The sequence below is a fragment of the Ooceraea biroi genome, chromosome 7 (assembly GCF_003672135.1).
Source record: "Ooceraea biroi isolate clonal line C1 chromosome 7, Obir_v5.4, whole genome shotgun sequence".
Taxonomy (NCBI): Eukaryota; Metazoa; Arthropoda; class Insecta; order Hymenoptera; family Formicidae; genus Ooceraea; species Ooceraea biroi.
In genome coordinates, this window is record NC_039512.1 from 2,256,815 (window position 1) to 2,274,179 (window position 17,365).

At 39.2% G+C, this 17,365-nt stretch overlaps 3 protein-coding genes across 3 annotated transcripts in view; all 3 read right to left on the minus strand.

The window, feature by feature from the left end:
* Nucleotides 1–12,449, minus strand: part of LOC105277651 (rap1 GTPase-activating protein 1) — a 109,948-nt gene extending 97,499 nt beyond the window's left edge. The window contains exon 1 of the mRNA XM_011336163.3: nt 11,654–12,449. Coding sequence (XP_011334465.1) covers nt 11,654–12,027 — 374 coding nt within the window. The 5' untranslated portion in view covers nt 12,028–12,449. The remainder of the gene's footprint in view (nt 1–11,653) is intronic.
* LOC105277654 lies at nt 3,222–9,429 on the minus strand. Its single transcript, XM_011336169.3, has 2 exons — nt 9,273–9,429; nt 3,222–4,419 (listed from the first exon to the last, which is right to left on the minus strand). Exon 2 carries the CDS (start codon nt 4,415–4,417, stop codon nt 4,181–4,183), a length of 237 nt encoding a protein of 78 aa, XP_011334471.3. The 5' UTR covers nt 4,418–4,419; nt 9,273–9,429; the 3' UTR covers nt 3,222–4,180.
* A 1,619-nt stretch (nt 12,450–14,068) lies between the features above and the next one.
* Nucleotides 14,069–17,242, minus strand: LOC105277656 (cytochrome c). Its single transcript, XM_011336170.3, has 4 exons — nt 17,088–17,242; nt 15,280–15,337; nt 15,042–15,183; nt 14,069–14,685 (listed from the first exon to the last, which is right to left on the minus strand). Exons 2-4 carry the CDS (start codon nt 15,316–15,318, stop codon nt 14,540–14,542), a joined length of 327 nt encoding a protein of 108 aa, XP_011334472.1. The 5' UTR covers nt 15,319–15,337; nt 17,088–17,242; the 3' UTR covers nt 14,069–14,539.
* Nucleotides 17,243–17,365: the final 123 nt, after the last annotated feature.

Sequence of the window (17,365 nt, forward strand, 5' to 3'; positions counted from 1 at the left end):
GATATAGTTCCTGATATATTTTGGACAATGGTTGAGTTCGCTTTCAATGTGTGTTTATCATGATCACACTTAAGAGGATCCTGGAGTGGCCAGTGAACTCCGTCGCGGTGTCTGAATTACCGGCGGAACCGATGATTTTCCTGTATTTTTTTTTCATTGAATTCACAGAATGAAAAATCCTTCTCCACGATGAAAGTACACACAATAATGTAATGTGAAAAGCAGGACTTAACTTTCCAAACGGACAAAAATCACAATTTTTTATTCAGCCACGATTTCACGGGCATACGTAGGCACGAAATGATCACGAATCTTTCTGCACTAATTACTTTGACACTAGGCTTCTAAACTCATTTCTAAAAGCTTCCCCGTATTCTTTCATTTTGTCCCGTCCTTGCGATTATCGAATTTTGGCCACACAAACTGCAAAACATTTATATTAAGAACATTAATGTACGAGGTGACGTCACAATAAGCCGATAATAAAACTGTAAATTTTTTTTGTCGTTTTTAACATAAAGTCGAGTTTCGCTCGGTATATTTCTTTGTATACTTTAATCGTGGAGAAGGATTTTTTATTCTATACAATCATTAAAGAGTAATTAGTACAGTAAGATCGACCAATTCCGCCGGTAATACAGACGACTCCAGGATCCCCTTAACAGAATCTATGAAAGTATAAATTTATCAACGTTAGTAAAGTCGACTTTTATCGACCTCTCGATGCAAGAGAAGAACTGCCGACGGAGGATGATTTCGAGAGTTAGAGAAAATGCACACAATCGATTATCGACAAATGTTTCAACATAAAATATAAATTTTTGTATCAATTTTTCTACGTACGCGGAGGGAAATGAAATTATGTTTTAATATAAAAATGTTTTAAATATAAAAAAAATGAAACAATGTAAAAAGATATGGATTATAAAATCGGAAAATAATCGATATAATGTGTCTAATTACAGAACGACATGCATTTATGTTATGTATTTGATAATTGCGCACATTGAACTTTTGTTAAATTTCAACAAGAAAATAACTTCAAACATGGAAACAAAATTTTGTGATCGATTTTACAGAAGCGGATAGTCGATAGTGAAGCCTCAATAATAGTAATTATATAAGAAACTTTATATATTGCGATAAACGTTCGACACTTTACGAAACTTTTGTAATAATTATTTGCGCGCAAATTCTTTCAAAATTCTTTTAAATACTAACACTCACGAGGAATACAGAGTGGTTTAAATACGATTCTACGATCATTATGATGTGTTAACTGATTATGATTTGATTTATCTCGATATCTGAAAACATTGCAATGATCGAACCAATAACCATAATCATTTTGACATAAAAACAAAATTCAAAGAATTTTAATATATATTAGGAATCAAAAAGTAAATTATTATAAAAATATTATCAGCATAATCAATTACAATCTTTTTTCAAGCTATAATTATATAGTTTTTACGATTTTTACTATTATTAATGTAGAGAAAATTAAAATTATGGAGATAATGGTAGCTTCGGTACAAATCATGTATAAAAAAAATATTAATTTCTGTGTTGAGTAATATATACATATAATCGTGTTACATGTGTATTCATATTACTCATATTGCGGCTACGCTACTTGCACTCTGTATGTTTGAGGAATGAGACTGTCTCGGATTTCTTCGGAGTTGGAGAAAAGCAATCACATCGTCGGGACAGTGTTAAAGCAAATATTTAATTTTATTAATGAACCTGCGCAATCATAAAATATATCCATGTAACGGTCAACGAGATATAACATCGATAGAGCTCGGCGTTGGACGTGATGACACAATCAACGGCTTGGGAGTGTGGAGGAGCGGGGGGGAAGGAAAAAGGGGCAGGAGTGAAATCGGACGCTAAATGCGAACACCCTACGGGAAGTCACATAATTTCCTTGTGGACTCGGGGGCGCACCTTGTCAGCCGGGTCTCGTCGTTTCTGCTTTCTTCCGCTCGTGACGAAGCGCGGCACTTCGCGAAGGAACGGCATAATTATTCTTGTTGTTTGTGTATACATACTGTATAAAAATAGAATCCACAGTGCGCGGTGGTGTCATCGGGATGGATAGGAATGGCGGGACGAGAAATGGGGGGGGTGGGAACTTAAAGGGGAGTATCGCGGCTGGATTGCGGATCGAAATCAAACGTCGGCTGGCAGAAGCGTCGCGACGCTGGATAACATTCGTAGTCTGACTACATGTCGTATCGCTATGGCAGACGTGCATTGTCGCGCGTGGATGTAATGCGCGGCTTCACTGATAAAAGACCCAGGCAGCACATGTTAGCCTAATATGTTTCTTAGACGTATCTAATGTCTAAGAAACATAAAGTACCATTTAAGAAACGGTTTAAATAGAAACCGTTTTTAGACCTCAATTTTAAAAACGTATTTTTCACGTTTCCACAGAAACGAAAAATGTGTTTTATTAAATTGATTTGAAATTATATAATTAATATAGAAAAAATAGTAATCTCTACTTACTTTGCGAGTATTAATTATTTTTACATCATACGTTTCAATGTACTCGATTATGGAACAAGAGACAAAAATCAACACAAGTGTGTGCGATTCCCACCTCTGATTCACCAAGCGACCGATAGATGGCCAGGCCAGACGTGACGTTCTCGCAAGTAACATTTGTGTTATCACCTTATAAATAACCATCCGGAAAACCGATCCAACACTCTTTTCTTCTTCTTTTCTTTTGAAACTTTTGAGATCGCTATTACTTGAAGTGATATTTCAAAAGAGTGAGATTCCACTACACGAAATTTAGAGAGTAATTCATAAAATATAAAAATCTAGTTTTTTACAAAAATGTGACTTAACTCTGTCTATCTTTGAGGCACCGATATATAGAATTGATAAATATTTTTCTGATGGTTTCTGAAACGTTTTTTTGCCGAAAAAGAAACGTTTCTCCTAACGTTTTTTCGTTGGACATTTTTCTGCTAAATAAACGTTTCAATAAAATGGTTATGAAACGTTACGGCAAAACGTTTATGAAACGGTTTTGAAACCAATGTGTGCTGCCTGGGGAGCCTCCTTTTTTTTCTCTCTCTCTAAGTAACGTTACCTAATTTCTAATCTCGAGGCTCGTGCTAAGGTTTGATCAATCGGTCGGTCGTCCGACAGATCGATCGGCTAATCGCGACTGAATTTCGTGAGTAACTCTGTTATTATTGCGTGTCGCGGCAGCTTTCAAACGTTCCGGCGAAGCTGTCTCCTTCGAGCCGCAGCAGTCCGAATTTCGTGAATTCGAATTACAACGAGTTACAACGTTTCCGCATACGTGGCCCGCATTATTCATCAGTTTCTATATATGTACATAAATATACACGCAACGTTACTCGCGGAACACGCGCGTATATTCTGCTCCGCGTGCGTGCGTGACCGGGGCCGCGCCAACCCTCTCGCGGGAGGTGTGGCGAATGGATCAGTACGACTAAACTAAACTAAATTACACCTTCAGTATTTTCAGAAGGCTGACTAAGAGCCATTCTCCTGCGTGGAATAAGAAATTTTGATAGAATAATAATTTTTAATTAACAGACTTTAAATTAACAGAAAACGACAAAATAGAGTAGAACGTTATTCGGAAACGAACAAGAAGGGAATAATTATATCGCGCACATTATACCCAAACCAGTTGTACAAACCGTTGTGCAAGAGCGCGTTTGCAAATGAATCATCTAGCAAGAATTCTGGCAAGAAGGGAGGTAGACTTTTATATTTTTCGTGCACTAGCAACCCCGGGCGCGGCCCAACTTCACGGTGCTTCGACGTCTCTACACGGCGAATCGCACGATCTCTGTCGCGAGACGCGCGATCCGCCTTCACGTAACTATGATCGGGCTACAAACACCGGCCGCGGTCCCTACGTTTTTTTTTTCTTTTTTCTCGGACCCCGGCCGTGTTTCACAAATATATACGTACACGCGTGACTCGTGACACATGGGGGCTGAAACTTGAGGCCCCGCGCGCGTGTCAACCGTGCGCTGTTGTACGATATTGATTATTTAATCTGAGATTGTTTAAAATACGACTCTATTGACTCTCTCTTTCTTCTCTCTCTCTCTCTCTCTCTCGTTTGCTCCCTCTCTCTCTTTCTCTCTCAGAGGCTATGCTGTTACAGGGAGCCTTAGCAGCCGACCTGGTGCAGCATCGACGCTAGCCGAAACACACGCATCCAGGCAAACATGCCAGTGGATGGCGAGCGGCAGACAGCCGCCCTCGTCGACGACGACGCCGACGAGCTTTTCCGTTGATCCTGCGTGGCCGACGCTGACGTCCGGCTTAGGGTCGCGTCCACGGACGCGACATCGCTCTCCGACTTCCGCTGCTTCTGCTGCTGCTGCTGCTGCGGTGAGTACTTCATGTCTGCGGTTATGCGAAAGGGAAAGCGAGAGAGTGAATACGCGAGGAAGGAATGACCTCTTAGTATTACCATTAAAGGAGCAAGCTACGTTGAAGCCATCGTTACGTTACGCTATTATATTTCAATAAGACTCCATAGAATATACATACTTATACGTGAAATAAAAATGATGCATCTTCGTCAGTTTGGAGAACAAAGAAGTACGCGAGATAAACTTACGTTGTCGAGGGTGGATTTAGTATTTTACGAATAAGTAATGCAAGATTGTTTTTAAAATTATCTTGAAATTAATTACGCACGAAATTTATATCTGAAAGCTTGAGATGTATCTATGCTTTGTTGAAAATAACGCCTGAAATACTATAGAACATTACTATCGGGTTGGCCAAAAAGTAATTGCGTTTTTTCCAATAGATGGACATACATGTCTTGAAATGTAACTAACTTCATTCTAAACCGCAAATTCATTATGTAGGTTAACAACTCACAGTTGAAGCTTGTTTTAGAAAAAGAAAGTACACGATTTCGTTAACAATTGTTTGTTTGCCGTCGATTTCAAAATGGAAAATCAAAAAGAACATTTTCGTCATATTTTGTTTTATTACTTCCGAAAAGGGAAAAACGCTGTGCAAGCTCATAAAAAGTTATCTGATGTATATGGCGAAGATGCTTTAAAACTGCGGCAGTGTCAAAATTCGTTTACTAAATTTCGATCTGGAGATTTTAATGTGAAAGATGCACCACGCTCAGGAAGGCCAATCGAAATTGATGATGACAAAATAAAGGCACTGATCGATTCCAATCGGCGTTTAACGACACGAGAGATTGCCGAGAATCTTAACATATCGAAATCGAGTGTTGAAAACCATTCAAAACGACTTGGATACATTAGTAAGCTCGATATTTGGGTAGCACATGAGCTCAAAGAAATTCATCTCACTAAGCGTATTGACATCTGCGATTCTCTTTTGAAACGTGAGGAAAATGACCCATTTTTGAAACGTATGATAACAGGCGACGAAAAATGGATCGTCTACAACAACGTCAAACGAAAAAGATCGTGGAGCAAGCGTGATGAACCTGCTGAAAGCACTTGAAAAGCAGATATTCACCAAAGAAAGATTATGCTGTCAGTCTGGTGGGACTTTAAAGGTATTCTGTATTTTGAGCTGCTTGCAAGGAATCAAACCATTAATTCAGACGTATACTGTCGTCAACTGGATAAATTAAATGATGCCATCAAACAGAAACGTCGAGAATTGGTGAATCGCAAAGGTGTTGTGTTTCACCATGATAACGCTAGACCACGTACAAGTTTGGTCACTCGTGAAAAATTGTTGCAGCTTGGATGGGATGTGTTACCATGATGTTACCACATCCACCATATTCGCCAGACCTGGCACCATCAGATTACCATTTGTTTCGTTCTTTGCAAAACGCCTTGAATGATAAAACCTTTACTGCTGATGAGGATATGAAATCGTTGTTGGAATTGTTTTTTGCTGAAAAAGATAAGAACTTTTTTGAGCGCGGAATCATGAAGTTGCCTGAAAAATGGCAAAAGATAATCAAACAAAATGGACAATATATTGTTTAATAAAGTTTTTGTTTCCCATGAAAAATTCGCCTTTTATTTATATAAAAAAAAACGCAATTACTTTTTGGCCAACCCAATAAAACGTTAATGAAACGTAAAATGCTCTCATTCTTTTTGCTGTTGAGTGAACATGAATTAATTTTCATACTAATATGCAAGTGTTTATGCATTCAGCCAATAAGACTTTGACACTAGTAATTATTCTGATGATAAATCTTTGCAATTATTTCGCGATGAACCTCGACCGGCGCAGGGATTCACGGACCTTTTTGCGTAAATGTCGCATCAGCCTTGACTATGTTTATCCGCGCTAAACGCTCATTTGGTCATGGTCGTCTCAGTATTACGCTCGGTTACGAAATAGAAAAATAGTTATGAACTTAATTGGCATTACAAGCCAGCATAGGCATCCTTAATGTTAAAGTACAGAAATGTATAAAAAATGAACTCTTCTTAGTTTTTATCAACTCTGTTGCTCTGCGTTTTTGTCGTAACAAATACCCGTATTACATACGCGTTCCGGCCACTAACACTACTCATTATCATTATTATATAATTCCATTAATTACTGTCTCACATATTCACAAGGTATGATTTTGTCAAGTCGCTGTTTCGTCTGATTTTATTCAGTTTCGTAATACTGTCCCTCTGTTCTACTAAACCTTCCGTTATCTCATGTATGTCGCGTATGTCGAAACAAACGCTGCGACTCGGCACATTGCTCTGTATGACTGTTTATTATGCCGTTACGAAATCGCTGTTTCCAGGAGCGCGATCGCTAGGTGGGCGTCTCAGCCGGCGCACGCGCCTCTTTCGGCCAGCTGATTCCCTAGACCTACTTTTCATCCGGTGATGCGAGCTGACATCATATACATACGGACGTATTGCTCTCGAATCCGCGAAGCCTGCCTTCTCCCTTTCCATTTTTCTAATTTTAATTTGAGATGCTACATCACAATTCGTTCCTACAAAAATTATAACAGTTATCGTTACTTCCAATTTAATCTGATTTTTTTTAACTTGTCCTTACGTAAATAGCTGCAGAATAATTGAAGAAATTTTCGGTTGACGGTTAATGAATATTTATAGAAACTATAAAATACTCAAACGTAAAAACATAAAACAGTCAAACGTATAATATCTGATGTGGCTGTAGGCTGCAGTAAAACCCATTTAGATATGACATTTCTGTCCAAGTCTCTGCACGTTTTCTTTAGTCGAAGATTTTATCTGTTTATGCCATCATCCTCTGCTTGCGTATGTAACCAGCAGACATGGGGATGTGCATTACGTGATCGTGATGTCACAGGTCGCTAATAGCAGCAACAGTAAATGCGTACTCCATGTGCCATAATTTATCTCTACACTTGCGATCTCAAACCATAGTTGCAACCGCAATCAACTGCCTTTTCAACGGGTTTAAACGGGATGTTCAGAAATACAACGTCTTTTCTTCGACTAAATATAAATGAGACACAGGAAGCGATAAATTTCCTAATTTCTTCACGTTTTAGAGCGACCCATTCACGCAACCGGGATATGTTTAAACACATTTGTCTTTGAAGAAGAATTTTTCCCTTGGGAAGTTGTGCAAACCTCCTCCTCTGAGATATCTTTCCCTAGCCATCAAGATGTGTGACTTCCGCTTTCCATAAAAGCTATTCCATGGGATAACGTTAGTTATACACTCCTTTTTCTCTTGCAAAATTGATACGTAAATGTATTAGCTCCAGCTGGATGTGCACGTGTGTGTGTGTGTGTGTGTGCATACACGCGTGTCGAGAGATTCCATGTGTCCTAAATCTTGGCCGTTGCTCGGGGCTGTCCTTAGACCTGCACGCGCTACTTCACTGAATAGGCTCTACTTGGTGCACGAGAAGGTTACGGGCCATTGGCAAAAGCGGAATACGGATCGGTAAATGATGTACACATGTATCTCCGTATATGCGAAAATATCATGGTGCACGAGATACAAAACCGGTACGCTATCGGGGACATCAATTTTCGATATCCGGGAAAACAGACCTCACCGCACTTTATAGAAATGTGGAAGCATCATTTTCGAGCCCATCAAATCCCGGATTCATCCAAATTTTAATTCGATTTTGATAATTCAACTTCGAATTGACACGCGTTTATAAAATCCATTATAAACTATAATAAATCTATTATAAAATAAAAGTAGATTTTCTAAATAATAGTTTATGTTAATTATAGTTGATTAGATAGAGTTTCTCTTGATCACATTTTAGAGAGAAGAGGAAAGAAGAACTGTATTGGAAACGAAGATGTATTTTAAAGTTATTGGATTGTCTCGGAATTTCTCTCAATGGTCCGATAATTGTTTCTAGTCTCCGATAGCTCCGTGAATTGCTGCAGTAAATTAATGGAATTTATTTGGCGCATCCCTAAGGCTTCCTAGAACATGATCGCGCCTCGAAGAGTCCAATCGTTTCGAATCGTCCATCCCGTTCGGCGTGCGATTATGATGGCGCGCGATCGCGTTAATTCACTGACAGACAATCTAAGTCTCTCTATAAATTATTGATCAATTTAATGCGACAGCCTGATAAACTCACGCTCCGGCAGTCATAATGATCCGAGCAACTTGAAACTTTAAAACACTGCAAAAATGAAGATGCATCCGAAAAATTAGGACAATCCATCAGACAACCCTACGATACATTTTTCAATTGTCGTAGAAATTAGAAATATCAAAAAAGAACAATTAAAATAATTGAAATCTTCCGATGACCAGAAAAGCATTTTAAGTCTAGCGGAAATGACGAATCACTGACAATGCTATCGCCATGTCTATACTGCACTACGATGGCTTCAGCGGAAATAGACTTGATAATCGCTAAATGTCAAAACTGTATTCAATCGATCCATTAATTCTAAACCTGAATGTGAAAGCAAGTGTGGTCTGACTTAGTAATGAATATTCAACTCAACATTATGAAACAATTTTACGGTTTATATTTTACCACAGCATGAAGAAATATTTAAAAAAAATATAAAGTAAAGCAAACGCTTGAAAAGGCAAAATTTAAGGTATATATTAAGGTAATTAATTATAATTCGGGTATGTTACTGCATTACTTTACCTGTCCTCTCACAGTTGCCTCCACTTTTGCACGAGATATCATCGAATTTTTCCAAATAACGTGGTTCTTTGAATTTTCCAGAAGTGAATCAACAAATTCGAGCAACTGGCAACTGGATGGAGTTCCCTCAAATCGAATCATCATCACTCACCTGATCGATTCGTGTTTGATCGCTGCAGTCGAGCGAGGATGCTCGAAACGTTGGTTCTTCAGGGATTTAGCTGGCGCGCAGGGTTCCACAGTGGTTGCGAGCGCGGCGCGTAGCGTTCTGCGGAACACGACGACGACGAGGTGCATCGAAATCGAGGAGAGGAGAGGACAGGAAAGCGGCAGCGAGGAGAGGCGGGATTCTCCTCTCCGTCGCACCTCTACGCCGACGCGATCGTTCGGACGGCACACCGCGGTGGTGGAAGTGGTGGGGTGCTCGTCTTCGTGGTCGCGCACTTTGCGGCGCCGGCGCTGCATCGACCCATCGTGGTTCCTCGATGATGTACGAAAAAGACCAACAACCACGACTGTCGCGCACCGTAAACCCCGTGCCCTACGACGAGCATGTTCCACGTTTCCTCGATTATTCGAGGTTCTTGAGATTTGTCCTAGTTCCGCGTTTTTCTCCTACCATCTTGTTTCGTTGAAGCTTGCAAAGCTCTAAGCTGATCAGATCGTCGTCTGCTTATTATTTCCTTTTCGATATGATTTATTTTAATAATTTATAATTATTATATTTCTTGCTTAAGACGCTTGAACTAAACTAGGTCAATATTGAAAAAGACAAGACATTTTAAAAAAGAAAAGAGAACATGTCATATTTTTTGTATTTTATAATTTATATCCATTTCATTGTTTTTGTATTTAATTTTAATTAAGTAATTATATAATTATAAGAACATTTAAACGGAGTACTGTAATTTACACAAAATAGGTCACTCAAAATGGTCTCATTCAGTGCAGTTTCGATAAATAAACCATAAACAGTTTGTCACTCTTTCCCCTGTTGTTGCGTTATTTGCTTAACGATCAACTATCTTTTATTTGCATTGTCAAATTATCTGTTGTACCTAACGCGAGTGCGTAAAATGTATTCCGACGCGAGTCATTTAGATAATCTCTCTGCAGAGACCTGTTCTCTTTGGTGGCAAACGCTTTGACCGGTACCTTGATCGTTTGCCAAAGGTTATCTGATTTTTATCTCTGACTATTATCTGATACGGTCATCAGTTTGCTAGCCAGTTCGCTTGCTAGCGCAAACATAAAGGTGTTCATTCCGATCGATACATTTGTTCTTGGACTTCTTCCAATACGGAAAACCGCGCATGATTATGCATGAAACTTCGTGATTACGAGGTGATGTTTGATGGTGTGATTGGAATGCTAATAAAATTTTTAGTGGCCTATCCGTATAACATGCAATAAGTGCTTTATTTCTGGTACCCGGATAGTAACATGAGTATATATAGAAAAAAATATTGTGCATGTGTAAAAAATATACCTATGTGCATTATTTCACTCTGTAAAATACAGTTTTATCTCGGACTCGACGTTTCTTCCTACGAGAGAAATAATAAAAATAATAATAATAATCTGAAACAAGCCTTCAAGTATATCTTTTTAGGTGTATTTAAAAATTTGAAAGTTTTATTAACTTTTACTGAAATTAATTGTAAAAGTTGTCTTTAAAATTACTAATTATAAAATACATTATTATTCAAATTACATTAAAGTCTTAAATAAAATGATGGCAAAAACGCACTAGAGTTGTTCTAACGCCCAGTCATTATTAGTCTAAAATGTAGCTCGCGTGTTATCGCGCAGCGCGACAATCACATGGCCGCATTAACTAAACCTGATTACGAGTTTACACAGTGTGTTTTACTGCTGTAACACGAATGGTGCTAATGTATACGGCATACGGCAGCAAAGTGCGTTTATCTGTTCTGCGGGAATAATCTTTCATTAGAGGTGTCGAGCGGGCGTCGTCAGGGATAAAAATAGTTCATGTTACCCTTTGACGGACACCACATCGTGGTTCCAGGTCAGCGAAACGCCCACAAAGGGTACAAAAAAGGATTATTCGTCATATGATTTTATATTTGTGTTATAAATACAAAAAGCGTTCTCACAAATCCACCCATAAGTATGCATCTTAAATAATTATTCAGAAAATGTATAAATATATCAATCAATATAGAAAAAGGCTGCAGGTTCAGGTGAGCGAGTTCCCGGAAAAATAGAAGAAACCGTTTTTTAAACAGAATAGAATATTTTCGTTATAAATATCAAAGGACATTAGCACATAGGGCACACGGCGTTAAGAAGATTAAAAATAAAAAACTATACTTTTCATATTACCAGTAATTATAACTTAATTAATCAAACGTGGACGTAATCAATACGTAGACAATAGCCCAAATACTTTAACGTCGCAGAGTAACAATATGTATAATAGTGAACACTAAACGTATAAAAATATAAAAGTATAATAATAAACGTTAATGCTAACAATAAAATGATATAATATAAACGTAAACTCACTTTTCAACGGTGTACCATGTCGTGGAGTACGGACTTTTTGGCGTGGATGGACTCTTGGACGAACCTTCCGTGGTGGTAGATTTCGGCGACGACGGCATAGTCGAGATTCCACTCTCTGGCGAACGCGGTGACCGATTCTCTTCACCGCCGAAAACTCCCGTTTGCCAGGAATGTCTAGAGACACGAGGACTGGTGTGGCTGGGGCTGGAGCAACTTGACACACTCTTTGGACTCCTGGGACTCCTAAGTCCGCTAAAGCTCAAAACACGGCTCAATCGGAGTCTCATCGGTATTTTATCGTTGAGCCTTGTAACGCAACTGCCGTCAGCACTTGACGTCGAAACATCCCGATCGGACGATCCTAAATTGCTCATAATTTCTCAGAGATTTGTTGAGCTTGTTTCAGTTATTTAAAAGAATAAAATTAATATTAAAATTTCGAAATAACTTTTTATCGCGTAGGATTTTTATCGGCGAGAATCAAGACGATTAGAACGTGGAATTGTCACTTTGAGGCTGAATTATGTTAACATTATTCAAAGTAATCGGTTATGTAAATCGCACGCACAACGCGCTACATGTACGGAGAACAACTACGGCAAGATTCGTCAAGAAATTGGGTAAAACCCGGAGTGAACCGTCGACTTCCTGTCTTGCTAACCGCAGTCTCTTCCTCTTCCGCTTTTTATCAACTCTACAGATCCCAAGTATAAAGGACTAATATTGGGTCATTAAGTATGAAACTTTACAAATAGAACATAAACTTTTGCATTTTTTGGCACATGGATATGATTTATTTTCAATCGAAGTATGCGCCCATGTTATCTACACACTTCTGCCATTTTAGTGGTAGTTGGTCTATGCCTCTACTATAGAAGCCAGGAGTACGGGAATCGATGAAGTCGCGGAAGGCTGTTTCGACTGCCTGTTGAGAATTGAAGAATTTTCCCACCAACAAGTTGTCCAAATTCCGGAAGAAGTGATAGTCGGTAGGTGATAGATCTGGTGAATATGGTGGATGACGGAGAGTTTCCAATTCCAACTCCCGTAGCTTTGCCACGGTCAGTCGTGCAGTGTGCGGTCGAGCATTATCATGCAACAGCATTGGCATTGACCGATTGACCAATTTCGGTTGTTTAATAGCAAGTTGTTGCATCATTTCGTCCAGTTGCTTGCAATATACTTCAGCCGTTATCGATGTACCAGGTTTCATAAAGTTGTAGTAGATAACACCTGACCTGGACCACCAAACAGTCACCATAAGCTTCTTCTGTGTAATGTTGGGTTTCGCGTGATGTCTCGGTGGTTCATCAGCGTTCAACCACTGATGTGAGCGTTTACGATTGTCGTAGAGTATCCACTTTTCATCGCAGGTCACAATTCAATTAAAAAAAGATTCATTTTTGTGACGGGAAAGCAAAGAAAGAGAAGCCTCTAGACGTTGCGCCTGCTGCGCATCGGTCAATTCGTGCGGGACCCATTTGTCCAACTTCTTTATCTTACCAATTGCAGCTAAATGAACCAATATGGTGGGTATGGAAACATTGAATATCGATGCCAATTCACGTGTACTTTGAGATGGATCGGACTCTACTACGGCTCTCAAGTGATCATTATCCATCTTCGTCTTTGGTCTTCCACGTGGCTCATTAGCGAGGCTGAAATCTCCATCTCTGAAGTTTTTGAACCAATTGCCCACCGTTGCTTTAGTAGTTGAACCTTCACCAAATACAGCGTTGATATTACGAGCTGTCTCCGACACTGTGGTTCCACGGCGGAACTCATGTTCATAAATCACACGAATTTTGGACTTTTCCATAGTTCTATAAAAAAGAATCCACCAATAAAACTAATGAAGATATTTGAACAAACAAATATGACATTTGAAGAGCGAACATACATCTATCACACTAACCTAACCTGATACTGACGTCTGGCGCCAAATTTGAGATAACAAATGTTAAAGATGGCGCTTTTACATTTGTAAAGTTTCATACTTAATGATCCAATACATGAAAAAATACGTGAAAAATATAGAGAGATTTAGAAATGATGAAACGCCTTTGACACAACTAATAAAAAATAAATAATGTCTAATTAATGACGTACGAAAATTTTGGCATTAACATTCGGACTGCTTACACAGGAATGATTTTTATTAATTACTTATAGAAATATTGAATAAAAATAAAATCAAATATCACTTGTATAATATATACATTAATGTAAAACAATAATAATGTAAGAAATAAATTAACATTACGACGAACTCACGCTCGAAATGAGCTAAGCAGTCCACGTGCCAAAAAGGATCGCTTTGTAAATATTCGGGAATCAGGATGTAATGCCAAACGACGGGGACCTTCACACAACTGGCCGTGTCACGGTGGTTGACAAGAAAATCGAACAACGATATATTTCCAATTGTCTAGTCTGTATTTTATCTTTGCTTTACAGATTAACTTCCGTTGTATGACACGATCATTACGGATGATAATAAATAGTCGGGATCGCGAGATCCGCGAAAGAATGGCTCAATCACTCGCATGGTGAGCGTTTCAGCGCTTCCAAATGTCTCTTCGGCATGGTAACAAGGACAAAATCGATGCTAGACCGATCTTGCCACGATACTTGCAATTACCTACTTATCAATAGAGTAACAACTTCTCACTAATGGGACGCGTATCGCGAACGCTTCGAGTACCATCGAGGGGAGAGAGTCAGTGGGGCAAGATTAGGATGAACGGGATCGAGATGAAACGGAATTGTGATGAGATGATAATCGTACTAGTGTCGCGACGACGCGTGCCATGCGCGAGTACTCGCTCGCGCGCTCGCTCGTCTTTTCCGCGACTTTCGCGATCGGTAGCACACGTGCGGTGGCGTCTACTTTGTCGATTGTTCTAAATAAGCGATCAGGTCACCTCGATCCTGCGGCTTCTTCAACCCGGCAAACACCATTTTCGTGCCGGGAATGTATTTCTTTGGATTTTCCAGGTACTCGAACAGAGTGTCCTTGGACCAGGTGATACCTAGAGTGTAACAATGCGCGAGTCAAGATAAGTAATTTCAATGATAAAGGATGATTAATGTTACGCACGATGTAAAATCATGAAGCATATTAGGTTGCCCAAGAGGTTCGTACGAGTTTCAACTCATGTCTCTATGAGCGTTGCGTAAGCTGTCAAAGTGACTGAAAGTGTATAACCTCTACGTATCGTTTGAAACGTGACGTTTCAAATATCATTTAGTAAATATTTAATTTTCATTTATTTAATAAATGAAATTTAATAGTATTTAAAAATTGTTTCATTTCAACCTTACCAAACTCGTACAAACTTCTTAGACAATCCATTATAATTGATCTCGATGCATTTCAAGTACATACCCTTTGCTTTGTTGGCTTCAGTGTATAAAAAGCCCGGTGCTTGACCAGTTTTCCTACCTATGAGCCCATGTAAATTGGGACCCACTTTGTGCTTGCCACCTGCTTCGACAGTGTGGCACTGCGCGCATCTTTGAATGAAAATCTAGGGGAAAGGAATGCAGATTATTAAAAGATTTCAGACATTGAGTTGCGATTTGTACAACTATTTTATATTTTATTACTCTTTGTTATTTATTACCTTCTTTCCCTTCTCAGGATCGCCCGCTGGAACACCCATGTTTATTTAATTATGTAGTCTGAAACAATACGTTCAATTATTATTAAACAATTGTCAGATTAAAAAGTACAGATAAATTTTTATTAAATTACCTCTTAAATATTTTATTATTGTTTTATTGTTTAATGAGTTTTATTATAATTCAGCTGTTTCATGCATGAATTGTTCCACGATATGTTTATCCAATTATTTAGCACGTGTGTACAATGCAACATTAAAAGAACATTAATAACATGGATAACGACACGTTGTTAAATGAAATCAAAGTTCGAGATTGAACTTTCAAAGAATTAGAAGTTAGTAATAAATTTGTAACCTTTCGATTGTTGGCCATCCTTGCAACAATCATTTCGCAACAGTGATTTATTTTTAAAAACTTGGCACCAAGGAGAAAATATTTTTACTCGTGCTGTAATTGTATATATGTGTTCAACACACACAAGTATTATTAATCAACAAAGAATAAGAATATATACTTCATTTATCATGTAATTCATATACATGTACACGCATAAAGAATTCCTTTAATTTTCTAAACTCGTTTATAATTTGAGAAATAATTTATAACGAATCTTGAATCCTATAACAGTTCGAAAGACATAATTATTCAATTATGTAACAACAAAGTATTATATAATTTCTATGTGTGTGTGTGTGTGTGTGTGTGTGTGTACTGCGATACTTTTATGAAATTTCCTATTATTTTTCACTACTCATTAATAACGTTATAATATTACTCAGCACGTTGGCATATATGGATCTTAGACTTCGTGATATTACATAAGGAATCCAATTCTTTCGTCATGGCATTGTGACGTCACGGCGTATGACGTGTCCGAGAAGATATCGCAAGAAACGTCACGAACGCGGATCGTTTGAAGTTCAACAACTGTCACAAGAAAATGACATCAAGATTCTCCCAACGTGTTTGCATTAACGGGCTTCTCAATAAAAAAATACTATTATCGGATAACGCGATCATTAATATCACGTATCTCCAACGTGACTGCTTCTAAAAACGAAGTGAATGAAACATGACGCGATGCAAGAGCATAAAAAAAATGACACGGTGTCCGGAACGTTTCATATCGCGATTAAGCCGACTTCCAATTCATTCCCAGACATCTACGATAAATGAAGAGCGATAAAAAAACTATGATATCACGATTAACGTTAATCGAGTACTGACGGAGCCAATTTTTCAACGATTGACAAAGGATTATGGCAGGGATTCTCATCCACCTCCTGGTGGTGAAGAAATTTCGTACTCCAGCTAATCGATCGCGAGCTCCTTGCTCGGCCGCGCTGTGCACCTTGAATGAAAATTTCCGTGCATTTTGCAGGGATCTAAAGAGAAGTGCATCGCGGAACGTTCCAACACTGGCTCGGGGCCAGGGTTAGCCGCGTTACGTAAGTAATCGCGTTCTGGTCACACGCGCGGTCACACGAGCGCCCACTCGGGAGGGAATGTCGATTAGAGCGAAGAGACAGAAAACCTCGCTGCGTGAGGTAATATTCGAGATACATATTTTCTTTGTTTCCTGCCACTTCCGGAGGCGTCTCCAAGTTACGCGTTCTCGACGAATCGGTCGAGTTGCCGGTCCCGCGGAAGACCCGGATCGGATTTCACCGCGGTGAGGCAAGCGAACACGTGGGACCGCCGACGTTAATGGAATCGTGAAATAAAAAAGACGACCGTCGCGAGTGCACACCGTGCACGTGCACGCACGCAAAAATGTGCGTGTCGTGTCCCGTTACCGTGTACTCACCGTACGCGCGTACGTCGTGCAGGAGTCGCAACTGGCTGGCCCGTTGTTCGACCGCGAATAGCGACCTCAATCGATGTGCAATTGCTGGCTGGTCTCGAGCGCGAATTCGAGATATTTCAATGGCTGACGCAACTGATGCAGCTTGACAAGGCCGAGCGCGTTGCGAAACGCTGCCGCCAGATGGCCGCCAACAATTGGCTGCACTAAAGTCACTAGATTGATAAAGTACCGCAATCCGTGGTAAAATACGTGAATAAAAATGGCGTTGGAAGTGTATC